Below are 27,095 nucleotides of genomic sequence, written 5' to 3' on the forward strand. Positions count from 1 at the left end.
ACTTGAACATATGAAGAAAATACCACCCACCTACAGAGAAACAGACAACAAGTTGAAATAAGCATAATGTGGTCCTACATATGTGTGTTTGACTCTGTGTATGTGTGTGTATGTGTATACACAAATATATCTGTGTTTAATTGTAGCAGCAGGGAGACAAAGTAAAAAGGGCACAGCAGAGGATAAAAGAAAACATACAAAGAAGCAAAGAAAAGATGGGCAGCTTTGAAAATGTGTTGTATTTATTACATAGGTTTTCTTGAAATAGAAGTTTATTGATTTATATTGAATCTTCTTATGTTCTGCTGTATACAGGGCAATGTGGTGGGGTTTTTTTCTTGTTTCCCATTCAAGTTTAAAACAAATTCAACTATAATGGGGAAAGAAAAGCAGAATTGGCCAGATGGAAAAAGAGGTACAAAAATCTCACTAAAGAAAATCATTCCTTAAAAATTAGCATTGTGGAGGTGGGTAGGTTGCACAGTGAATAGAGCACCAGCCCTGGAGTCAGGACGTGATTCAAATTTGGCGTCAGACACATAACATTTACTAGCCCTGTGACCTTGGGCAAGTCACTTAACCCCAATTGCCCTGCCCTCCCCCCTCCAAAAAAAAAGCTAAAAAAATTTTTTTTTACTGTTTATAGCAGCTATTTTTGTGATGACAATCAGAAAAATCAACAGAATGCTCATCAGTTGGGGAATGGCTAAGAAACTTGTAGCATATGATTGTGACGGAGTAGTATTGTGCTATAGGAAATGATAAGGGTAGTGGTTTCAGAGAAATATAGCAGGACTTAGATGAACTGATGTAAAGTGGGAAGAACTGGGAGATCATTGTGCACAATAAGAGCAATGTTGAAAGGAGGGATCAACTGAAAGACTGATCAATATAGTGACCTAAGACAATTCCAAGAGTCGTGATGAAAAGATGCTATCCACCTCCAGAGAAAGAAGTGATTAAATCTGAGTGTACATTGAAGTATAATTTGCTCGTTTTCTTTTATTTTTCTTGCTTATTTTTTTGAAATGACATATATGGAAATATGTTTTATATGATTTCACATGTATAATGATATCATATTGCCTGCCTTCTTGGGGTAGGGAGGAGAGGAAGAGAATTTGAAACTCAAAATTTAAAAAAAAAGAATGCTAAAAATAAAAAATAAATTTGAAAAAAAAATGCTTGTGATTGATTGAAACTAGAATTTCTTTCTCTTGACCAATAGTTTAGTGCTTTCTCCACTGCTTTTGGGTAGCTAGGTGGCAGAGTGGATAGAATGCCAGGCCTAGTGTAAGAAAGACTCATCTTCCTGAGTTCTAATCTGGCTTTAGAAACTTGATAAGTATGTGACCCTGGGCCAGTCATTTAATCCTGTTTGCCTCAGCTCCTCATCTGTAAAATGAGTTGGAAGGAAATGCCAAGCCATTCCAGTATCTTTGCCAAGAAATCCCTAAATGGGGTAATGAAAAGTCACACATGACTGGAAAATGGCTCAGCTAATTTTGTTGTGAACCATTGTCTCTTTGTTTTTGTTTTTGTTGGGGTTTTTTGTCATTTAAATAAGTGTTCACAAAGAACAAATTCAGATTCAGATTTTACTCCAAGAAATTAAAATAAGTTGTTTAAATTGTGGGTTTTTACCTTGTCCTTTATAAGAAAAAACCCTAATCTTTATATGTTATCCTTTAAGATGCCCAGTGTGTGGTGGATATTTATGTCAACTATGACTGTGACTTGAATGCTGCTAATATTTTTGAGCGCCTTGTAAATGATTTGTCGAAAATCGCTCAGGGAAGAAGTGGACATGAATTGGGAATGACACCTCTGCAGGTAAAACATGGAGAGGAAAGGAGCTAAATCTAATCTCTACTTTGAGTCACCTGGTCTAGCATATAGAAACTCCAGTTCCCCGTATAGACAGAATACAGATTTACACAATTATTAAAATACACACCACATACAGAGAGGTTATATTAGAAGTCAGTCTCTCCTCTTTAAGGAGTCTTTCTGACACCTGAAAGTGTCAAGAAGGCTACAAATGAAAATTTTGGCCAAGTAAAAACAAAAGATATTAGCAAAAATTTATTTTTAAGGAAAGTAGCCAGTGTTATTTTAATAATTTAATGTCATTATTTATTAATGTTTTTCTAAGTATTTAATTGCTTCCAGGGAATGCAAATTGAATATGTGGCATAATCTTTTGTAAGTTTGGGACCCAGCATATTATAACAAATTTGCAAGAGTGCCCTTGGACTGATTTTTTTTGATGGCACTCTGGTGACTCTGCTGCCATCCTACCGTTTTACAAATGGTTGAAAGAGTTAAAAAAGTAAGAAAGTGAGTTTGCTCACAAGATGGAAGCACTGGCATGAGAACGTTGATTATCCTATTTTTTAAAAACTCAGCCTCTATTAGGCTTTAAAAAAAAACACCGAAGATTCACATTTCATTAAAAAAAAAATTCCCTGCTACTATTTTTCACTAGTAACTGCCCTTCTTGTGCATTCTCTAGCGAACTTTTGATTTTTCATTTAACTTTTGAGTCCAGAGTATTTGTGCTGTAAATTTATGATCAGATGCTAAAATGATCATGGATTTCTCAAAGTAACCAAAATTTTATACTTCCAATAAAAGTGCATTCATTTTGTTTCTTTTCTGTACTTGATCTGGGCCTTCCCAGTATTTTCCATTTGAACTTAAGAGTCAGGATGCCATGTATAATCATTTACTCAGTAAACATGCATTCAGAACTTAATCATATACAATTTACCTTGACAGATGCTAGTGAAGGTAGCACCCTCAAACCACCTTAATGTTTTATTTGTGAATGTAGAATGTGGTAGAAATGCACACCATCGTTGAATATGACTACTTGAGAATACTTATTCAATTTTCCAGGTTTTCATTATCTTATTGATGTAGTCAGTTTCCCCACTCACAGATCACAATCTGTCCATGTCTTTACATAATCTCTCTCTGATAATCTACCGGGTGCCTGGTGGTTGGGGATGGGAGAGAGGAGGTGGGTATTTTAACATTTTGTGGATAATAGTATAGCACTTTGGCTATCAGTCTGCTGTCCCTCACTTTCACCTACTAAACAAGGTTCTCAGATTCTATCAGTTATGATTTTTATAGTCATAATAATTTTCTGTGGGTGTCAAAGGCACATTTTATCATCTAGTCCTTAAAATTCTCTATAGTCAATATTCATTTCTGTTGGAAATGTCCCTGGTTCTTTTGAAAAAAATGTAGAATGATGTAGGTTCTATTTAACTATATTTGTGGGTATTTAAAACACAAGAGTATATAACCTAGGTCAATATGTGGAATATGTGACAAACTTTTTAACTCTCAAGATGATTAATTCAACTTCTACAGTTCTTGACTCCAGGTAAATATTCTTTCTAGGCTTCTGATGCTAAGACGCTTATATGGTTTTTATAAGAGTTTTGACAGTTTCTTCCTTTAAAAAAAATCTATGATACTTATATCATTAGTTAAAATTTCCCTTGTTTTTGTCTTTTTTGGAATATAGAAGTATTCATATCCAGTGTTACCTCAGGTTTTCCAAACAGTGTCTGCCTTGGCCTCATTTATCTTTCCTAGAGCTCCATTTCTTGCTCTGTAAATTGAGGCATTTGGACTAGATGACCTCTGTGTTCCCTTATATCTCTGTGAAGTTTTGTGACTCATTTTTGTACTGGATATGAATCCTGTATCTCTTTTCTCACTTAGGAATTAAGTCTGAGGAAGAAAGGTCTTGAATGTTTAGTATCTATACTCAAATGCATGGTGGAGTGGAGTAAAGACCTATATGTGAACCCCAACCATCAAACAAGCCTTGGTGAGAGTCTTGTTTTTGCTTCTTTCTACTAACCGTCAAAAATGTTTAAGATGAACCATGTACTTATTTTTTGTGATATATATAGATTATATTTTATATATTATACTAGATTATATAGTATACTATATATATATAGTATACTAATTATACTAGAAACCATAGTTTCTAGCTCCTCTCTGCAATTTTAAAAAAAGATTTTGCTTCAAAGATAAGTGAAACCTGGTCATATGTATGTGGCAAAAAATGGAGGAGATGAGCAAAAAGAACATTGGAATCTACAGTCTTGTCTTCATTTCTGTTTTACTCTCTTTTAGCTCAGTTTTGTTTAACTCTTGATTATTAAATGTGCTCTTTTGTTCAATTGCAGGCCAAGAGAGATCAACAGATCAGGACCTGGGTGAGCCCAAAGGTCTTGACATCAGGAGGAGGAGCAGTGTAAGCTCCATGGATTCCACTGTATCCTCAGGGATTGGAAGCGTTGGTACCCAGACCTCTGTCCCAGATGACCCTGAGCAGTTTGAGGTTATCAAGCAACAAAAGGAAATCATTGAACATGGAATAGAGCTGTGAGTGTGTCCCCCTGATATGCTTCTTTTAGGCTCCTCAGGTTGCTATTGCCTAAAAGTGTAACATTGATCATTGGGTGTTACTGTACACTTAAAGAAGAAGTAAATAATACAAAGAGTTAAGCAAATACAAAGAGTTAAGGCAAAATCCTTTTTTTCTCCCCCAAATTAAATAGTTTTTCATGCTGTGTTTTGAAACTAATTTTGAAACATGTTTTTCTTATTTTTGTTTTTCTAAACTGAATTTACACGGTTCATCCTTTCAGCATTTTTTTATGTGTTCCAGTTATGTGCACAGCACTGTTCTAAGCATGTTTTTGTGGTGAAGAAGATACAAACATAAATATAGACATAATCCCTGCCTGAAGAGAGCTTATATTCTAACAGGAATACCTAAACTGTACATAAAGTAGTGTGATAGGAGACAGAGTACTAAAAGAGAAACAAAATCCTGTGATTTTAGGAGGAGGATGAGATTCTCTTCTAGTGGGGATCCAGGGAAGGATTCATTCAGGAAATGATATTTGAGCTGCATCCTGAAGAATGAGCAAAATCTTGACAGATGGAAATGGGAAGAAAGTTATTCTGGACAGGTTGGATCAAGAATTGTATCTGACCATTCTATGTGTATGTGTTTTTAAAAAGGCTACCAAGACACTCAAATTAGTTTGTTTAGACTAAATTCTTTTCACTCCCATTAGACTCAATTGGGCAAAACCTTCATTCAATAGCCTCTTTTCAATTTATCCTGATTACCCAAGAAACCAAGAAAATCACAATTATTGTAGCTCTTGGATACCATGTAGCAGTCAATTCACAAACTATTACTGAGACAATATTGTACCCCTTGCCCCTTCCCCACATTCTTTTCTTCTGTGTTGCATGTATGTTATAATGCTTTGAGGTACCTGTGCTTTACTCCTAATCTGTTGAGATAGGGCATCAAAATTCCCCATTCACAACAGTTTTTGGTTGTTTTGGAAAGTGTTGGTCCTCCGAACAAGACATGATCTCTCTTTTGTGGTTTAGACAGGATTATTGCTAGAATGAAGTAATATGATTCGTTCTCTGACAAAGACTGCACCCTTGAGTACTTTGGCTTTTGTCAGATGAGGAGACTATTTTCAAAATCAGACAAGGAAGGGTTTGGTGTAATACCTCCAGAAAGATTGATAAATACCAAAATAAAAGGCGGCCATAGCAAGTCACAGTGAACCTGAAAAGTCAGGTTCATAGAATTAAAATTGCTCATAGCAGGATTAAAAGGGGGATAGGGAAGAGAGGCAAGAACATAAGTCCAGAAAAAAGCACAGTGGAGTCTGTGACTTTTATCCATAACCTGAAATACTCAATTTGCGGCATCTCTCAGAGCTTTCAGGAATTTCTTGTTTGAGTTTTCATTCATGTTTTTCTTCATAATTTGCTACTAAGTGGGCATCACCTTTTCAGTCCCTCAGACATTTCAGAAATGTGTTCAAGAATTCATCTGATGCAGCTAATGTATCAGGAAAAGAAAATGGTAAATGTTGGAGAGGATGTAGGAAGATTGGACCACTGATGCATTGTTGGTAGAGTTGTGAACTAATACAGCCATTCTGGAGAGCATTACCCAAAGGGCAATCGAACTGTGTATATCCTTTGATCCAGCAGTGCCACTTCTAATCTATGTCCAAATGAAATCATAAAAACAAGAAAAGACCCTACATGTACAAAAATATAGCAGTTCTTTTTGTGGTGGCAAAGAATTGGAAATTGAAGGGATGCTCATCAAGAGGGGAATGACTGGGGGCAGCTAGGTGGGGCAGTGAGTAAAGCGCTGGCCCCCGGGGTCAGGAGGGCCCGATTTACATTCCGGCCTCAGACACTTAACACCCACACAAAAACACTAGCCGTGTAACCTTGGGCAAGTTACTTAACCCCAATTGCCCTCCAAAAGAAAAAAAAAGAGGGGAATGACTGTTAACAAGTGGTTGTATAAGAATGTAATGGAATACTCTTGTGCTATAACAAATGACAAGCAGGTGGATTTCAAAAAAACCTAGACAGAATTCATCTGATGCTACTTTATTCCATGTTTAGGTTCAACAAAAAACCAAAACGGGGCATCCAGTACCTGCAGGAGCAGGGCATGCTTGGAACTCCAGTGGAAGATATTGCACAGTTTCTGCACCAAGAAGAGCGCCTGGATTCTGTAAGATCGCATGTTTCCTTTTTGTAGACTCCAAAAAGATATTCCTGAGATCTCAGAGAGTGTTAATGGCCCCGCAGAGGGTGACCTGACTGTTGTCCACATACCCAATTAAAACATAGCAATATAACTAAATGCCCTTTGTAACACAAGCTTTCTGATGGGAGCAGTTGTTGAGGGCACCATTCTGGGGAGGGAGTCAAAAAGAAGTTATTAAATTAGAGCATGTTGTGAGAGACTAGAATTAGTCTGTGCTCCAAAGGTTTGGGCAACTTGTAGCTGTTCCTCATTCTCGACCTTCTAGGATTAGTATTCCTTTTTGTTGTTTCTCTTCCTCTTTACCTGCTAGATACACCCATTCTGTCCTTAATCCCTCACATAACACAGCAGATCTCCAAATATTGGGTATGAGTAGTTGTTGTGGAGGGATCAGCACTAGCTTGACCACTGTGCTATACCCCTTTCACTTAGCCTCTACTCTGGGTTAAGGAAATTTCACTGCTAAGTGCATTGGTGGAATGTTTGTTTCAGACCCAAGTAGGAGACTTCCTGGGAGAGAGCACCAGACTCAACAAGGAGGTGATGTATGCCTACGTGGACCAGCTTGATTTCTGTGGGAAAGATTTTGTTTCAGCTTTACGAATATTTCTTGAAGGTTTCCGCTTACCTGGTGAAGCTCAGAAGATTGATAGGTTAATGGAGAAGTTTGCAGCAAGATATCTTGAATGCAACCAAGGGTAACAAGGCTTACCTATTTTCTAAAGCACTTTTCTCTTTGGCTTTATCTCTTTATGATTTTCCTGTTGGGCAGGGGGGTAGACCTAGTATTTCTAGATCTGTGCTGAATGACAATTTTTGAGAGCCATGGGTAGGAGAAGTGGACATTTTTATTATATATAGATTAGGGAAATTTTTAGTTCCCTGATTAATATCTGGGAAGTTCTTTGGACTTTTATTTTTCTTTCTTTTTATGTACTGATTGGCAAGTGATGTAAAACAAGTCTTGGCTCAACATAAGAACTTTATGACAGTACCTTCTGGAAATGGAAAGGGCTTCTTTACAAGGTAGTGATCTCCTCATCAACGGAGCTGTTTAAGCAGATACCAGATTATCATTTCTCATGATGATCTAGTCAGGATTCATACATGGGGCAAGGTGGACTAGACTTTCTCACCACAGATTTTCTGGAGTAATAAGCATGTGACATGTATTAAATTCTTAAGAATGTGTAAGTGTGTGAAAACCCTGTGGAAAACACAATGGAAACATTTTGATAGCTGCTTTCCATCATGATACCAAATACACAGTTTTAATTTTAAGCTACCATCACCTGCTGAATATTTGGAAAAACCCTTATCATGAAATGGCTAGTCAGCAGAGTCGTCAGCAGTCAAGTCATTTGAACCTAGTGTAAATCTTGATTTGATTCAAAGATTTCATGTGTCTGCATTCTTAGTACATATCCCATGTGGGTATTAAGACTCTGTCTCTAATTTAATCAGCAAATTTGTGACCCAGTCAAACTTTAAATTATACACTAGATCCTTTTAGTAATTAATTTGGTACTTTAATCACCAAAGATTTCCTTTTCCTAACTCTTTCAAATCATGTACACTCTATTGTTTTCCTTCAACCTGATAATACTTAGTACCTCACTATTTTCAAAAAACTTGCTGAAACTAAGAAAGTTGAATTGTGTGCTTATTTTGTATTCAAATAAATTCAATTTTATCCTTTGCTTTATTATTGTTGAACAGTGCAGTGGATTGTGTAACTGTCTAAGCAATTTAATTGTAAACTGCTTTATGCAGAAATAGAATTCCAGAATTTGATACTTACCCTTAATCAACACCTTACATACCGTGCATCTCCCTTAATAAATATTAAATAATGATGGATAGATATTAAATTTTCTGACTAATTTGGTGTTAGATGGAGCAGTCTCCCTTATTTTTCTCAAGTATCTCCCAATTAGAAGTTTATAGTTGCCTAACCACAGAGCAATGAATGATGTTCTTAAAGTCTCTAATCTTTTCTTCCAGGCAAACTATGTTTGCTAGTGCTGACACTGCTTATGTCTTGGCATATTCAATTATTATGCTCACAACAGATTTACACAGTCCTCAGGTAATGTAGTTGCTAATCCTTTTCATCTTGTAGAGTATAATTTTTCTCACACTGTCAGATTTTAAAGTAATTTTAAAAACTTTTATTTTCAGGTAAAGAATAAAATGACAAAAGAACAATATATTAAAATGAATCGAGGTATCAATGACAGTAAAGATCTGCCCGAGGAATATCTCTCCACCATTTATGAAGAGATAGAAGGAAAGAAAATCGCAATGAAAGAGACAAAAGAGCACACAATTGCCACTAAATCTAATAAGCAGAGTAAGCCTAAGAGCAAATGTTTGTCACATGCAACTTTAATTTTTCCTAGAATACAAAAATAAGTGCCTGCTTATAGATTTTGATTTTGCATATCCATATGTTTTTGTAGAAAATCTGAAGTTAAAATAATTATTGTTATTATGCTCATTCTTTCATAATAGTGTTTTGGAGATAGATTTGATATTAGCAACCAGAAGTAATTTAAAGCAGTTCTAAGTTTATGGGCTAGGTTATACTATTGAATGGAGTCCAAACAGAAAAAGAGAATCCTAATTTCTTAATTAAAACTTTCCCTTAAATTTCAGATGACTCTACCTGTTAGAAGATCCAGAGTCTAGTCACTGGGCCATTACACACAACACATTGATCTCATCTTTTTTCCCCCCTCAATTAACAAGTATTTACTTCCTCTTCCTCTCACTTCCTCTTTTCAAATTGGAAAAAAAAGGGGGAGGGAGCAGCTAGTTGGTGCAATGGATAGAACACCAGCCCTGAACTCAGGAGGACCAGAATTCAAATCTAACCTCTGATCAGAAACTTGACACTTATTATTTGTGTGACCCTAGGCAAGTCACTTAACCCCAATTGCCTTACCAAAAAAGAAAAAGAAGACCTTTTAAAATAAACATCCCAAGTCAAAACAAATTTCCTCATTGATCTTGACTAAAAATGAATGCTTAATATCTACATTTTGTGTCCATTACCCCACGATCAAGATATAGTGAACATGGTTCATCATGTATCCTCTGGAACTGTCCTTGATCATTGCATTGTCCATCATTTTTAAATCTCTCAAAGCTGTTGATCTTCAGTTACTCTCCTGGTTGCATTCATTCACTGAATATCAGTTCATGTTCCCCAGGATTCTCTGAAATTGTCTCTTTCATCATTTCTTAGACTGCAGTAATGTTACATTATATTAATATAGTGTAATTTGTTTTGCCATTCCTCAATTGATGAACAACCCCTTCTTTACCACTTCAAAAAGAGCTTCTACAAATTTTTTTTTATGCGTGGGTCCTGTTTCTCTTTGATCTCTTTGGGGTATATGCCTAGTAGTGATTTTGCTTGGTTAAGGGATATACAGTTTGGTGACTACCTAGGTATATTTCCAAATTACTTTATATAGTTCCCAGATCCATGACTGGCTCCACTAACAGTGCATTAATGTACCTGTTTTCTCATAGTCCCTTCAGTGTGTCATTTTCCATTTATGTCATCTTTGCTAGTCTTATGAATGGGAGATACAACTTCAGAGTTGCTTTACTCTAATTGCTAATAATTTGGAGCATTTTTTTTTTCCATATAGCTGTTGATAACTTTGATTTCTTCCTCAAAAACTCCCTGTTCATATTCTTTGATCATCTATCATTTGGGGGAACACATTAATCTCATATTGCTGTGTATCTTCACAGATGTAGCCAGCGAAAAGCAGAGGAGATTACTGTACAATTTGGAAATGGAACAAATGGCTAAAACTGCTAAAGCTCTGATGGAAGCTGTGAGTCATGCCAAAGCACCTTTCACAAGTGCCACACACCTGGACCATGTCAGGCCCATGTTCAAGGTAAGTGTCTTGAGAAGTTAAGCAGGGATGGAGTGAACATCACTTAGTAATAGGGAAACAAGGACATGATCAGGCAGGAAAAAATTATGAAAAATGGTAATCCCCTGAAGAGGAAGACTAAGGCTCTAATTTTTTATGTGCAGGACCTGGAATGATTTGATTTAATTTAATTCAGTTCTCTAATTTTCAACCTTTCCTTGTTGACTGCTTTTTTCCCTACTGCTATAAACATACCCACTCCCTTAGCCTTAAAAAGTATTCACTATAATTTGCCATCACCTCAATCCCTTATCTGTATCTCTCCACTGTCTCAGGAGGAAAAAAAAGCTATCTGTACTCATTGCTTCTACTTCCTCTCCTCTCACTCCTCAATCTTCTGCAATTTGGCTTTCAGCCTCATCACACAGCTGAAACTTCTCTTTCCACAGTTGCCACTGGCCTCATAATTGCCAAATACAGGGGCCTTTTCTCAGTCTTCATCCTTCTCCATCTTTCTGCTGCATTTAACATTGTTAGCTTTGGTCTCCTCTTCTTCACTCTCTCTTGGTGAGTTTATCAGCTCCTATCATTTAATTATCTTCTCTATGTAGATGAATCACACACACGTTTTTGTACACATTTATATGTACATGGGTGTGTATAACCAGGTAGCCCTGTTGTCTTTCCTGAGTTCAGTTTCACATCATTAACTGCCTTCTGGACACACTTTATTCCCTGGAGACACCTCAGATTCATCATATCCAAAGCAGAATTCATCATCTTTTCCCCCAAAAGCACTTTTCTTCCTCTGAACTTCCCTGTTATTCTTCCAGTCTCCCTGTTATCCTTAGCTCTTCACTCTCCTCTCTCTACACATCCTGTCAGTTGCTAAACCTTGCCCATTTCAACCTCTGCAAAATTTCTCACATTTGACTCCTTCCCATTAGTTTAGGCCCTCGTAACCTCTCACCCATATTATTACAGCAGCTTTGTAATTCGTCTCCTTTCCTCAGTTTTTTCTTTAGTCTAACCCATCCTAAACACTGTTCCCAAAATGATTTCCCTTAAGTACAGCTCTGATATGTCACCACCCAAACTCCAGTGGTGCTATGTTGTCTCTAGAATCAAGTACAAATGCTTTCTCTGTTCAGCTTTTAAAGTACTTCACAGCCTGGCCCCAGTCTATCTTTACTGGCCTCATCATGTATAACTTCCTCTCCTGTGCTCTGTAATCTGACCAAGACCTCTTTCCACTTTTAATACTCAGCACTCCATTTCATCTCCATACTTTGTCACAGTTTGTCCCCTAGGCTTGGAATGTACTTCCAGGTGGGCCCCACAGCTCAAGCATTACCTTCTATATGAACCTGTTCCTGACTGTCCCCCTTCCAACTACTAGTTCCCTCCCTACCCAGCTATATTTGTACATATTCTCTATATTTACATATACATATTTTTCTCTCCAAATAGAAGGAAAGCTCCTTGAGAGTAGGGATTATCTTAGTCTTTGTATTTGTGTCCCTGCTGCCTAGTATAGTGCCTGGCACATAGTAAGTACTTATTAAATTCTTATTGAATCTATTCAACATATATTAAGCAGCTGCCTTGTGCAAGTTATTGTACTAGGTACTGGGGATCCAGAGATGAAATAAGATATCTCCTTTTAAAAAAAAATAGTTTTATTTTTAGTTTACAACATTCACTTCCACAAGATTTTGAGTTCCAAATTTTCTCCCCATCTCTCCCCTCCCCCCCATCCCCAAGATGGCATGTATTCTGATTGCCCCTTCTCCCAATCTGCCCTCCCTTCTGTCAACTCTCCCCCACCCCTTTGTCTTATCCCCTTCCTTTGTATTTTTCTGTAGGGCAAGATAGATTTCTGTATACAATTGCCTCTATATCTTATTTCCTAGTTGCGTGCAAAAACAAATTTTAACATTTGTTTTTAAAACTTTTGCGTTCCACATTCTCTCCCTTCCTTCCTCCCCACCCACCCTCATTGAGAAGGCAAGCAATTCTATATAGGTTATACATGTGTAGTCACACACTTCCATTGCAGGCATGTTGTGAAAGGCTAACTATATTTCCCTCCATCCTGTCCCACCCCTCATTTATTCCTAACCTTTGACCCTGTCCCTTCTCAAAAGTGATTGCTTCTGATTACCCCCTCCTCCCATTTGCCCTCCCTTCTATCATTCCCCCCTTCTTATCCTCTTCTCCTCTACTCTTTTGTAGAGTAAGAGATTTCCATACCCAGTTGAGTGTGTGTTTTTCCCTCCTTAAACCAAATCTGATGAGAGTAAGGTTCACTCATTCCCTCTCACCAACCCTCCCTTCCCCTCCCTTGTAAAAGCTTTTTCTTGCCTCTTTTATGTGAGATAATTTACCCCCATTCTACCTCTCCCTTTCTCCTCCCAGTACATTCCTCTCTGCTCTCTTAATTTTATTTTTTAGATATCATCCCTTTATATTCAATCCACCTTATGCCCTCCCTCCATGTGTGTGTGTGTATACATATTCCCTCCAACTACCCTAATAATGAGAAAGGTCTCATGAGTTACAGATAAAGTACTTTCAAGGAGATAAGCATTTTATGGGAGGATGGTAGAAGAGGAAAATAATACATGTTTGCAAATAATTATAATTCTCTTGATCTGGGCGTTTTTTGTTATAGCTACCGTGTTTCCCCCATAATAAGACACCGTCTTATTAATTTTTTTGGACAGAAAAACACCAGAGGGCTTATTTTCAGGGGAGGGCTTATTTTAATGAACATTGACAGCAATTTTAATAAACAGGTAAATGTGAACAAAAAATGTACCTTTATTCAATAATGAATTTAATAAAGAACAGGATGACGCGCTCACTGCTGCAGCTCTGATTGGATGCAGCTTGGAGCGCGGCGTGCGTTTCACCCGGGGGGGGGAACAGTGCATACAGAGGGTACCGTAATGTAGCATGTAGCGCAGGGGATCACCTTCACTACAGTAGCAATCTCAATAGGGCTTATTTTCGGGAGAGGACTTATTTTAGAGGAATTTTACACAGTAAGGGGAGGGCTTATTTTCGGGATAGGTCTTATTATCAGGGAAACACGGTACTCCTTCTGCTGACAGAATCTCACTCCAATGCTTTATTCTGATAGGAAGGTGACCTTAGTTTCTCAAAGACTATGGTAGTAGAGGACATGCTTTCACAGGTTCAAGAAAGTTCGAAAGATTTTGAGATTAGGCCCAGTGACTATATATCTGCTATCTGAGGAACTAGCTTAACTGATTAAAGAGAGCTTATCAGAGGACTGAAATGTTTTGGCCATTGCAACACTTGAATTGCATAAAAGTACAAGTATATATGACTTGAAAAATAAATGTAAAGAAGAGATCAAACAGAGGGGCATAAGGGATTAGGTGATGTGATATGGATCATCTTTAACTGACAGGACCAGGGAAGGCACCATGGACCAGAGCCAAGCCTTGAAAGGAGAAGGATTTAAATTAGAAGACCAGGGGTCAGGAGCTAGATAGACTATCTTTTCTGAGCATGGGTAATGGCCTACATGAATGCATAGAAATTAAAGAGAACATGATGTGATTGGGTGTCGGTGGTAATCTAGTTTGGCTCAAACAGAGAACTGAAAAGTAAGCATTGAAAAATGAAGATAGACTGCTTTTTAATGATAAAAAAAAAAATAATAAAATATTTGCACTTTTCACCGGTGGATTTATTCACAAGCTTTTATTGACCAACTTTTAGATGACCCATGCTGGGTACTAAGAGGCATAAAGAAATTAACAAATAGTCCATACCCCTCAACAGTTAATATAGGAAAATGAGAAGTATACTAAGTATGCTAAAAAAGAATGTGAAAATTCATAATAAATATAAAATGCTTTGAGTTTTCAAGAGAGAGAGATTACTTCTGACTGGGGGAGAACAAATACCAGTTTTATGCAATAAGAAATGATGAACAGGAGCCGGCCACCTCCCCCAAGCCCAAGCAGATGGCAGGCCCACCTCCGTCTTTGTCCCCTCCTCCTCCCATCCTGGCATCAGTGGCCACGGCTCCCACATGATCCTTCGCTGCAAACCCAGTGACTCCCAGCCAGTCCAAAGCCAGCACCAGTGGTAGCACGAAATCCCACGCCACCTCCAAGGAGGCAAGTACAGGGACACGCACCTGGGGCCAGGCCATAAGCAAGAAGTTTTGTTTCCTACTTTGTCACAGCTGTAAATTAGAATCCAAATGTCCCAAGGTCCTATCCTGCTTGCATACCATCTGCTCCAAGTGCTTGGAGAGCCACGAGCTGACCAGGCAGTGTCCTGTCCACCAGGACTCTCATGCCCAAGAGACCAAGCTACACTCCATGAACAACCTCATCTTTGAGAGCGTGCAGCCGCGGATTTCTCTTTACCAGAACATCGTCCAGGGTGGGTCCAAAGCCTCTTATAACCCATGCAGGGAGCCTGCTGATTTCTGGTGTTTTGAATGTGAGCAGCTCATCGGTACCAAGTGTTTTGAAGCACACCAGTGGTTTGTGAGACACGAGGCAAGGGCGGTGGAGTAACTGAGAAAAGAATCTGCCAAAGATTTCCTAGCACCTAGAAAACTAACAACCTCTTCTGCCCCAACCCTACCCATTGAACTCCATCCCTTACCAGCATCTGCTGCCAAGGGTGTGCCAGACCCATCTGCTGCGCCTGTGTCTTCTTGGACCGCAGCCACAAGGACCAAAGTTGGCCATCATCTCTGAGATCCAAGAGCGGCAAGAGGAGTTGGTCAAGATCACCAGAGACCTGAAGACCCAACAGCACATTTTCAGTGAAGCCCATAAGAAGATCCAGGCAGCCATCAGCCACCTGGAGCAGATGAAGAAGATCGAGAAGCTTATCCATTCTCAGGTCCAGATCATAGTGGAGCAAATCCAAGCCAAGGAGGAAGAGCTCCTGGACACTGTGGAGTGTCAGTACTACCAGAGTCATGAGCAGATGGTGGGCAAGCTTTGTCACCTGAACAGCATGCTTCAGTGCATCCAGCTTTTGGTGGAAAAACTGCAGCATTATGCCTCGGATCAGGAGGTCCTAGAGATGCACTTTTATCCGGGAAGCTCTGGAGCACCTCAACAAGGAGAAGTCTCTGAACCTCCAGGATACAGTCAAGATGGAAGAGTTTGAAGACTGCAAGGCCAAACTCCAGGCTCTGTTTACATGAGTCACGATGGAGAACGTTTCTGAAGCCGTTAACCTTGAGAAAGAGGACAATAAGGAGGAATGCGTGGAGCCCACCACCATCAGCACAGACAGCACTTTGCAAGATGAGAAGTTGCAGAAACAGGGAGACGTCACAGGGAATAAGACTGAAACACAGGGGCAACACCCTAGTGCCCAGTGAAGAAAGAGGAAATCAGTCCATGCCAACAAAATAACCTCATGGAAGGTGATCAAGAAGGAATATGGGGAAAGCAGAAGACACAAGACGTGTATAAGGTCTTTAAGCAAACCCAGGCCATCACCTCTGGAGTGAACCAACATGCCAAGATGGGTGCTCCCCACAGCTTGGTGAACCCAGCCCCGGGTTCTGAACCGTGTTCCACAACAGAGGCCAACCGTGGCACACGCTCTGAGGAACTAGATAATCCAGTTGTGGTAATCAGCTGCTCTGAAGATTCTGAAGAGAGCAAATCCTCCAGTGATTTAGGGGACAGCAGTGACTCAGACGATCTTGTGGAGTGCACAGGCAGCATAAGGCCCCCCAGCCACCCCATCGATAACTTCAGAGAATCCAGTCAAGAAAACAGAGCTTTGGTATTCTTTGACCTCAAGGTTGACAGCAGAATTGGATAAGGAGAGTTGGGAGAGAGAAGAAAAACTGAATAAATACTTAATGATTAAAAAATAATATATTTTTTTTAATTTTGGAAAAGAAATGATGAACATAAAGAATTCATAGAGGGGGCAGCTAGGTGGCACAGTGAATAGAGCACCAGTCTTGGAGTCAAGAGGATCTGAGTTCAAATCTGGGCTCAGACAGTCGACACACTTGCTAGCTGTGTGACGTTGGGCAAGTCACTTAACCCCAATTGCCTTGCCTTCCCCCTCCAAAAAAAAAAAAGAATTCAAAGAAACATGAGAAAATTTGTATGAACTCATAGAGAGTCCATAAACAGTCAAGTTAGTCAACATTTACTAGTCAAATGTTTAGTAAGTGTCTGCTAGGCACAGTGCTAGGCTCTTGGAATTTAAAAAAAACATTTTTTTTCCCACCATTCCCTGCTCCAAAGGAACTCACAGTCTAATTGGGGAGGCAACATGCAAACAAGTATATGTCAACAAATTGGAAATAATCTCACAGGGAAAGGCACATTGATTAAGGAGCACTGGGAAAGTGGTACTTGAACTGAAACGTGAAGGAAACCAATTAATTCAGGACCCAGAAATAAGAAGAAAGAAAGTTCTAGGCATAGAGTCCAGCCTGTGAAAATACGGAGAATTGAGGGAGGGAGTGTCTGTAATGTAATGCCAAGGAAAGGCAACTTCCCAAGGTTCAGAATACCACCATAGGTGCTCTCCATTTTATTCAGTGGCAAATTAAGAACAGAGAAGGTCAAAACATGACTAAGTGTGATTAAATAATCTCCAAGTACTACCCCACCCCAGGACCTTCCAATCATTCAATCAATTACAAAGTCCCTGTTCTAAATACTACTCCACCCCTAGGCTGTACCTTCTTTTAGTCCACCACAAAGCCCCTCTTCTCAAATGGAGATTAGTTTCCAATCTAAGTAAAGTACATTCATTTGTTCAACCATAGAACACAAAAAGGTCAAAAGTTCCCCACCCCTGGATCACAATTGAATCTACCCCAGAGTTACATCAAGTTTAAGCATAGCACTTAATACCCAAATGCAGGTGTTTTCTTCATCTTGACATGAGGCAAGTTCTCAGCAATCTTAGTTCCTGGGGAGACAAGGCTTAGCAAGGCCACAAGATACATTGCCAGTCTCTTCATTAATTCATCCTCTGTCTGCAGAACAGTCCTAGAACCCCTGAAAACATTAGCAAAACCCTCTCCCAGGATTTCTGTAAACATACAACAAGAAAATCCTTCTTCAGGGCTTCTGAACCAACAAAAAGGTTCCCAGACCCCTGCAACAACAGCACTGTCCTTCACCAGTGGACAGTAGTCACTCTGTCTGCAGGACAGTCTCCAGACCCCTGCCACAACAGCACTGCCCTTCACCAGTGGACAGCATTCACTCTCTGTCTGCAGGACAGTCTCTATGAACCAACAGAAAGGTTCCCAGACCCCTGCAACAACAGCACTGTCCTTCACCAGTGGACAGTATTCACTCTCTGTCTGCAGGACAGTCTCAGGGCTTCTTAGCCAACAGCCAGGTTCCAGGACTTCTTCAACAAAAGGACTGTCTTTCACCAGTGGACAAATCTGGCAAAGCAACATCAAAACAGACAAAGTACCAGCAAAACAGCCATGTCTCCTCAGTCCTTGGCAGCTCAGGGGGCAGGTCTCAAAAGTCCAAGGCAATTCAAAGTGGCCCCCAGCAATCCTTCTCAGTCTCTCTCTCTGCCTCCACGAGGTACTGCTTCCAAAAGTTCTTCTGCCTCTCTCTTGTCTCTCCAAATCTACGTCACCAGCTCCTCCCAGTTCGTGTCTCTCTTTTCAAGTCAAGAAGTCCATCCCACAGGTGGGATTAACAAGCTCTGGGTTTTAACACAATCAGTTTGAAAACCAAGCCAGTACAGGGGGAACTTTATATTCCATTACTGTCACAATGTCCCATTCAAGAAATAACAAGAAGAAACGTGTCTCTGGATTGTAGAATACTTGGAGAGGGATATAGTAGTAAGACTGAAAAAGAAGGAAGGAACCAGGTTGTAAGAGCCAAAGAGAAGATTTTATATTTGATCCTAAAAGTAATAGGAAGTAGGGGTACAATTAAGATGGCAAAGTGAAAGGGAAGCATTTTGCCTTGCTCACCTTATATACACCTCCTTCACAAAAACCTGAAAGGGCAGTAAACCAAATTCTGAACAGGAAAGCCAAGAAAAAGTCACAGTGAGCCATTTTTTCAGCCTGGGGTATCTTAGGAATACAGATGAAGAAATTTACAGACACTGGATGGGAAATGGCCAGTAGTTTAATGTGGTAGTGGCAGGGACAGGGAACATTCCAATACCCAGGGGCAGAATGGGCACTGAGATGGGACAGGATCCCTGGGGACCCCTGAACACATGCTAGGAGCAGGATTGGGTGCTCTCTTGAGAGTTCTGTTGCCTGTTAACCAGAAGCAGATCTAATAGACGTCTGGAGAATATAAAATGGGAACAGAAGGGCATAAAGCTGTTTTTTGGCTGTGTATGGCATTTTCAAAAAAATTTATTATGTATGTCATAAAAACCTCACAAACAAATGCAGAAAAGCAGAAATATCAAATGCCTCTTTTTCCAACCATGATGTAATAAAAATTATATTCAGTCAGTAGATACTTATTAAGTCCCTAATATGTGCAAGGTGCTGTGCTAAGCAAATTCAACAAAGGGCCTTTAAAACACAGATGAAAAATGAATTGGAAATTAAATGATTTAATCCTAAAGAATTAGTGAGTCAAAGAGCAAATCATAAAAACAGTAATTTTATTAAAGATAATGACAACAATGAGACAACATAACAGAATTTGTGAGATATAGCCAAAGTAATAGGGGAAAACTTTACCTTTAAACTCTTTTTACTATCAGTAAAATAAAGAGCCAGTCTATGAATTGAACATATGACTAAAAAACCTTAGAAAAATAACAAATTTTAAAACTTCAGTTAAACACAAAAATAGAAATCCTGATAATTAAAGGAGTGATTAACAAAACTAGAAGTAAACCATTGAGCTAATAAAACTAGGAGTTGGTTTTTAAAAACCATTAGCCATTGGTTGATTTGGCCTTAAAAAAACCAAAATGCTAAATTTCCAGTATCAAAAATGGAAAAGAAGAATTTACAATAAATGAAGAAGAAATGAAAGTAGTTATTAGGTGTTTATTTTGCCCAGCTGTATTCCTCTAAAAACATATAGCCTACATTAGAAGTATCAAACATAGCCTGAGCCACATTAAAATATAATTGTGAGATGTTTAACAAAATTCTTTTAAAAAATAGAATACAGCATAGGTAATGTTCATTTGTGGTTTTCTGATTAAATACATAGTATCTGATTCTATTTGAGTGATACCATTGATCTAAATGAAACAGATGAAAATTTACAAAAATATAAATTGCTCAGATTAATAGAACAGGAAATAGAATACTTAAAAAATCCTGTCTTCAAAAAAGAAATTGAACAAGACATAAATGAGCCTCCCAAAGATAAAAAACCCAGGACCAGATAGATTTACATGTGATTTTTACTAACAGTTAAAGAACAGTTAATACTACACAAATTGTTTGAAAAAGATGGAAAGGAGTTTCTTTCATGACAAAAGTAAGGTCTTGATACGTATACCATTGAGAGTCAAAACAGAAAACTATAGACCAAATTCCCTAATAGATATTGATGCAAAAATTTTAAATAAAATACTAGCAAAGAAATTACAATATATCACAAAAATCCCGTAACCAGGCTGGATTTATATCAGTCGTGCAGAGCCGATTCAATATTAGGAAAAGTGTAAGCAAAATTAATCATATTAATAACAAAAATTAAAAATCATATGATTATTTCAGTGATAGAGAAAAAAAAGCTTTTGACAAAATGCAACACCTCTCAATGTTAAAAACACTAGAAAGTGTAGGAATAAAAGGATCTTTTCTTAAAATGATAAGCAATATCTGCAGATAAGAGCAAGCATTATCTCTAATGAGGACAAGCTAAAAGACTTTCCAGTAAGATCAGGAGTGAATCAAGAGTGTCCATCATCACCATTATTATTCAGTATTGTACTAGAAATACTAATCATAGTAATAAGGTAAAAAAAAAACTGAAAGAGTAAGTTTAGGCATATAGCAGACACTAGATACAGATTACCATCTCACTGTTCCAAGATAAGCTCAAAATTGGGTATATGATTTAGACATCAAGGATGAATCATAAGCAAGTTAATGGAGCATGGAAGGAATTGCATGTCAGATCTATGGGTAGGGGAAGAGTTCATGACCAAATGAGAGAAAGGTTCGTGGGATTTAAGAAGGATAATTTTGATTACTTAAAATTAAAAAGTTTTTTGGAGGCGGCTAGGTGGTGCAGTGAGTAAAGCGCCAGCCTCAGAGTCAGGAGGACCCGAGTTTGGTTCTGGCCTCAGACACTTAACACCCACACAAAAAAAACTAGCCATGTAACCTTGAGCAAGTTACTTAAGCCCAATTTCCCTCCAAAAGGCAAAAAAAAATTTTTTAATTTCATATGAACAAAACCAGTGTAGCCAAAATTAGAATAGTAGCAAGAAAGTGGGAGGGAAATCTTTGTTCAGGTTTCTTTGATAAGGATCTCATATCTAAATCTATAGTGAACTGAGCCAAATTTTTAAAATAAGAGCTATTTCCTAACTGATGAATGGTCAGAGAGTATGAACAGGAGATTTCAGAGAAACCAAAGAAATCCGAGCTATCAGTAGTAAGAATAAAAAATGTTCAAAATCACTAATGATTTGAGAAATGTAAAATAAAACAACTTTGACATTACTTTATACCCCTCAAATTTTTTTTTGTTGCATTTCTTTATTGTTTACTTTTATTTTACAATATTCAGTTCCACAGTCCCTTGAGTTTCATTTTTTCTCCCCCTCCCTCTTCTCCCCCATCATGGCGGCATGCACTCAAATATAGGATCTATAAATATCTTCACATTAATCATTACTCAGGTTGTACAGAAGGATTATAACTGATGGAATGATCCGTGGGAAAGAGAAAACACAACAAGAAAAAGAGAGCGAGTAATTTGTTTCACTCTGCATTCAGACTCCACATCTCTTTCTCTGGATGTGGGTATCTCTTTCAGTCATGAGTCTTTTGGAGTTTTCTTATAACCTTACATTGCTGAGAAGGACCCAGTCTATTGATGTTGGTCATCACACATACATTGTGTCTGTGATTGTGTAGAGATTTCTCCTGGTTCTGCTCTTTTCCCTCAGCATCAGTTTATATAAGTCTCTCCAGGTTATTATGAAGTCTGTCTGCTCCTCATTTCTTATAGCACAGTAGTATTCCATTACATTCATATACCACAACTTGTTCAGCCATTCCCCAGTTGATGGGCATCCCCTTGATTTCCAGTTCTTTGGCACCACAAAAAGAGCCGCTATAAATATTTTTGTACATACAGGTCCTCCCCCCACTTCTCTGATCTCTTTGGGATATAACCCTAGAAGTGGTATTGCTGGGTCAAAGGGTATGCACTTATTTATAGCCCTTTGGGCATAGTTGCAGATTGCTCTCCAGAATGGTTGAATCAGTTCACAACTCCACCAACAATGTATTAGTGTTCCAATTTGTCCACATCCTCTCCAGCATTTATCATTTTCTTATTTTGTCATCTTAGCCAATCTGGCCAGTGAGATGTGGCACCTAAAAGTTGTTTTGATTTTATGCCCCTCAAATTGACTAAGATGATAGAAAAGGAAAATTATGCAGGGAAATAGATACACTAATACCCTATTGGAACTATACCCAAAAAACTGCATGTCCTTTGATCCAGCAATTCCTTTACTATGCTATATCTCAAAAAGATAAAAGGCAAAGGACCCATACATGCCAAAATTATTTATAGCAACTCTTTTTGTTTTGTCACAAAATTGGAAACTCAGGGAATCAATTGGGAAATGATTAAACAAGTTATGATATATAAATGTGATAGAGTACTATTGTCCTGGCCAAAAAAATGGTGAAGGGGATGGTTTCAGAGAAACCTGGGAAGGCATATATGAACTGATGTAAAGTAAAGTGAATAGACCCAGGAAAATTTACACAGGCTAATGCCAATATTGTAAAAATAATCAGCTTTAAAATACTTAGTAATTCTGATCAGTACAGTAACCTACCATATTCCCAAAGAACTCAGGGTACAGATTGAAACATTTTTTTTTGTTTTTCTTTATCTTGCTTTAAAAAAAAAATATGGCTAATGTGGGAATTTATTTTGCATGACCATGCATATTTGTGATGGGTTTAGTTTTTCTTGTTTTCCCAGTGGTTAGGGGTGGAAGAGGGGGGAGCCAAGAGAATTTGGAAATAAAAATGAAAAACAGTTTTTTTAAAACAAAAGTAATAGGTGGCGGAGCCAAGATGGCGGAGTAGAAGCATGACCCTCCCGCATCTCCGGCTTCCACCTTCCCCAATCCATGTAAAAAGGGAACACTAAACAAACTTTAGAGCTGCAGAATCCACAAAATGACACAGAGAAGCTAACCTCCCGCTGAGAACAGCCCGGCAGGCCGGCAGGAATCGGCCAGCGCAGCGCTCTGGGAGCCGAGCCCAGCCCCACACCGAGGCTTTAGCCCCAGGGCGGGCCTGACCAGCAGCCAGCCAGAGGGACTCCAGATCAGCAGCAGCTGTGGCCGTTTCCAGATTTATCAACACATAGATGCGAAGGACAAGGTGAGAGGCCAGTGCATTCTGGACTTTGGGACCCAGTAAGTGGGAGTGCGTGGCTTTTACCCCCGGGGCGAGAAACCGCTGAGACGCCAGCACAGCCTGCCAGCACCACGTGGCAGCTTCAGCTCCTGGCCTGCAGAGTGTAGGGGGACCAAGCACCAGTCTGAGGGGTCATCGCTTTTGCTTTAACCTGCTTGGAGCTGGATTGCAGTCTAGGGTGGAGGTCCTGGGGTGTGTGTACAGCTTGCCAGAGCGTGTGGAAACCTCAGAGAGGGCACCCATCTAATACCTCCAGCAGCTGAGAAAACCCCAGCGTTTGAGACGAAAACTCCCCTGTCTGGTGGCAGAGTCCTACTGTGGCAAAAAGCCCAAAAGTCAAATCATTGAGTGGCAAAATGAGCAGGCAAAGGAAACAAAGCAGACAGAAGATTCCAACATTACACTCCTATTTTGGGGATAAGAAGGAGCAAGGCATGGAACAGGAGGAAATCAGTGAAGTCAGAACTCCTGCACCAAAAGCTTCAAAGGAAAATACAAGCTGGTTACAGGCCATAGAGGACCTTAAGAAGCAGATAAGAGAAGTGGAGGAAAAATTGGGAAGAGAAATGAGAACAATGCAAGAAAATTATGAAATGAGAGTCAACAGCCTGACTGAAGAAAATAATACCTTAAAAAACAGACTGACTCAAATGGCAAAGGAGGCTCAGAAAGGCAATGAGGAGAAGAATGCCTTAAAAAGTCAAATTTGCCAGATGGAAAAAGCATCTCAAAAGCTCACTGAGGAGAATCATTGCTTCAGAATTAGATTGGAGCAAATGGAAGCTAATGACTTTATGAGAAATCAAGATGCTGTTAAACAGATCCAAACAAATGAAAGAATAGAAGGCAATGTGAAATATCTCATGGGAAAAACCACTGACCTGGAAAATAGATCCAGGAGAGATAATTTAAAAATTATTGGACTGCCTGAGAGCCATGACCAAAGTAAGAGCCTGGAAAGCATCCTCCAGGAAGTTCTCAAAGAAAACTGCCCTGATGTTTTAGAACAAGAGGGCAAAATAGAGGTTGAAAGAATCCACCTATCACCTCCTGAAAAAGATCCCAAAAAGAAAACTCCTAGGAATATTATAGCCAGGTTCCAGAATTCCCAGATTAAGGAGAGAATATTACAAGCAGCCAGGAAGAAACAATTTGAATATTGTGGAAACACAATGAGGATAACCCAGGATCTGGCAGCTTCTACACTGAGGGATCAAAGGGCCTGGAATGTGATATTCCGGAGGTCAAGGGAGCTGGGATTAAAACCAAGAGTCACCTACCCAGCAAAACTGAGTATCCTGTTTCAGGGGAAAATATGGTCATTCAGTGGAATACAGGACTTTCAAGCATTCTTGCTGAAAAAACAAGAGCTGAATAGAAAATTTGATATTCAGATACAAGAAGCAAGAGAAGCATGAGAAGGTAAACAGGGAAAAGAAATTATAAGGAACTTATCAAAGTTGAACTATTTTTTTTTTTTTTAAGCAATTGGGGTTGAGTGGCTTGCTCGGGGTTGCACGGCCAGTTGTTGTTTCTGGGTGTGGTGCTGGGTGTCTGGGCCCGGATTTGATCCGGGTCGTCCCGGCACTGAGGCCGGTGCTCTTGCTTGCTGAGCCACTTGGCCAAAGTTGAACTATTAACATTCCTACATGGAAAAACAATAATTGTAAGTTATGAAACTTTTATCAGTAGTTGAAGGGATTAGAAATATATATTATATATTATATATATGTCTTTATATGAAGGTATGCAGGCATATGAATACATATGTGAATGTGTGTATATATGTTTACAGGTATACATAGATAGAGGGCACGGGACCAATATAACAGGAAGGGATGATACTTAAAAGGTGAAATTAAGAGGTGAGAGGGATATAATGAGAGGAGCTGGGGAGAGACAGAGTGGGGCAACTATCTCATACAGAAGAGGCAAGGGAAAATGGTTACAATGGAGGGGAAGAATAGGAAGGCAAAAGGGAATGGGTCAACCTTATTCCTATTGAATCTGGCTTGAGGAGGGAGGGAAATACACACTAAATAGGGGATCTCACCCTCCAGGAGAATAGGGGGGGGAGAGGATGTGAGGGGGGATGATGGAAGGGAGGGCAGGCTGGGGGGGAGGGAAGTTGGAAGCACCCACTTTTGAAAAGGGACAGGATCAAAGTAGAGAATAGAACAAGTGGGAGGTGGGATAGGAGGGAGGGAAATATAGTCAGTCTTTTACAATATATCTGCTATGTTATTGTTTTGCATTAGCCACACATGTACAACCTATACTGAACTGCTTATCTTCCCAGTAAGGGTGGGTGATAAGGGAGGAAGGGAATGAATCTGGAATTCAAAGTTTTAAAATCAAATGTTTAAATATATATATACTATTATCAATATTGTTTTACATATAATTGGGAAATATAGAGATCCACCATGCCCTACTGGAAAAGTTGAAACGGGTATGGGAGAAAATATGGGAGAGAGCAGATCAGAGGTGGGGATATTCTGTGGGACTGCTGTTTTGGGGGGATGGGTGGGGGAAAAACAGGGAGAAAATTTGTAACTCAAAATCTGGCGGAAACGAACGACGTAAATCAGAAGTTAATAAAGCATTTAAAAAATAAAAAATAAAAGTAATAGAAAGTCACTCTAGTTTATTAAATAGAAACACGACATGATCAGACCTGTGCTTGAGAAAGAACAATTTGACAGATAACTGGAGTGGAGAAAGAACTGCGGCACTTATCCCAACTAGAAAGCTATTGCATTAGTCCTGAAATGAGGTGATGAGAGAAAAGTGGTGCCATTGTCAGAGGAGAGAGAGGAATACATATATATATCCTAGGTTTCCAGCCCAGGTGATTGGGAAGATGGTGGTTTCCTTTGTAGTAGTAAGAAAATTAGGAAGAGAGAAGGATTTGGAGAGGGGAATGGTGGATGAGTGGACAGAGATAGTGAGTTAAGTTTTGGACATATTGAGTCTCTGGAACAACCAACTTTGAGATTACTATTAGGTAGCTTGAGATGCAAGACTAGACTAGACAAGATCTCTCTCCTCACCCAGAGAGAGATTAGGGCTGGACAAATAGATCTGAGAATCATCAACATAAGAATTGAATAATTGATAATTAAATTGAAAATAATTGATAATTGAATCCATGGGTGTTAATGAGATCACTAAGTATAATAGTATATAGAGAGAAAATAAGGGGTTCCCAGAACCAAAATAACAGTATACACAATAACCATAAACAACATAAGGGTGGGGTAGGGGAGGGAATCATTAAAAGGAAGCAGAACTCTTGAGTAATTGAAAAACCATCAATGAACCTGTAGAATACATAATGAAATATAATTTCCCTCCTTTATAGCAGAGGGACAGGTATCTACTAAGGCAATATATTTCATTCATCATCAGAATGGTTTTGGTGTCAGATGTTTTTACTTAATGTTTTCCCTTCATAATAAAGAAGGATCAGGGGTGAGTTATTTCTAGTTTCTCATTCTAGAAGGCTGTTATTACATGATCAAAATGACTTCAAAAGATAATCTTTTTCTTTGTGCCAGCTGGTATGGACCCCTCTGTTGGCTGCATACAGCATTGGGCTTCAAAACTGTGATGAGACTGAAGTGGCCTCTCTATGCTTAGAAGGAATAAGATGTGCAATCCGGATAGCTTGTATCTTTGGAATGCAGGTCTGTAAGTCTGTCTCTGAGGTCTGGGAGGCTCTGGACTTCATATCTGGGGATGTGCAATTGCAGAAAATTTGTAAAATAATATTTGTAATCATTTCATTACCTTAGCATTCTCAGCAGTGCCCAGAGAATCATAGACCAACCTGTTTTTGTGTTTATGTTTGTGATTGGCTCATATGTACATATACAGTAATTTCTTGGCTAACCACCTTGTAATGCAGGAATTCTTTTCCTTA

General features: G+C 39.0%; 2 protein-coding genes and 1 pseudogene across 2 annotated transcripts in view; all 3 read left to right on the top strand.

The window, feature by feature from the left end:
* Nucleotides 1–27,095, top strand: part of CSE1L (chromosome segregation 1 like) — a 415,445-nt gene that overhangs the window by 238,836 nt on the left and 149,514 nt on the right. The gene's annotated exons all lie outside the window — the stretch shown is intronic.
* Nucleotides 1–27,095, top strand: part of ARFGEF2 (ARF guanine nucleotide exchange factor 2) — a 132,343-nt gene that overhangs the window by 62,268 nt on the left and 42,980 nt on the right. Inside the window, exons 12-20 of the mRNA XM_069072365.1 lie at nucleotides 1,694–1,833; nucleotides 3,742–3,850; nucleotides 4,218–4,416; nucleotides 6,496–6,607; nucleotides 7,136–7,341; nucleotides 8,648–8,732; nucleotides 8,825–8,996; nucleotides 10,412–10,563; nucleotides 26,731–26,859. Coding sequence (XP_068928466.1) covers nucleotides 1,694–1,833; nucleotides 3,742–3,850; nucleotides 4,218–4,416; nucleotides 6,496–6,607; nucleotides 7,136–7,341; nucleotides 8,648–8,732; nucleotides 8,825–8,996; nucleotides 10,412–10,563; nucleotides 26,731–26,859 — 1,304 coding nt within the window. The remainder of the gene's footprint in view (nucleotides 1–1,693; nucleotides 1,834–3,741; nucleotides 3,851–4,217; nucleotides 4,417–6,495; nucleotides 6,608–7,135; nucleotides 7,342–8,647; nucleotides 8,733–8,824; nucleotides 8,997–10,411; nucleotides 10,564–26,730; nucleotides 26,860–27,095) is intronic.
* On the top strand, nucleotides 13,998–20,736 carry LOC138149578 (protein PML-like; annotated as a pseudogene).

This window comes from Petaurus breviceps, unplaced genomic scaffold (assembly GCF_028583685.1).
Source record: "Petaurus breviceps papuanus isolate PSGF00001 unplaced genomic scaffold, PetGlider_PUasm1.0 90847, whole genome shotgun sequence".
Classification (NCBI taxonomy): domain Eukaryota; kingdom Metazoa; phylum Chordata; class Mammalia; order Diprotodontia; family Petauridae; genus Petaurus; species Petaurus breviceps.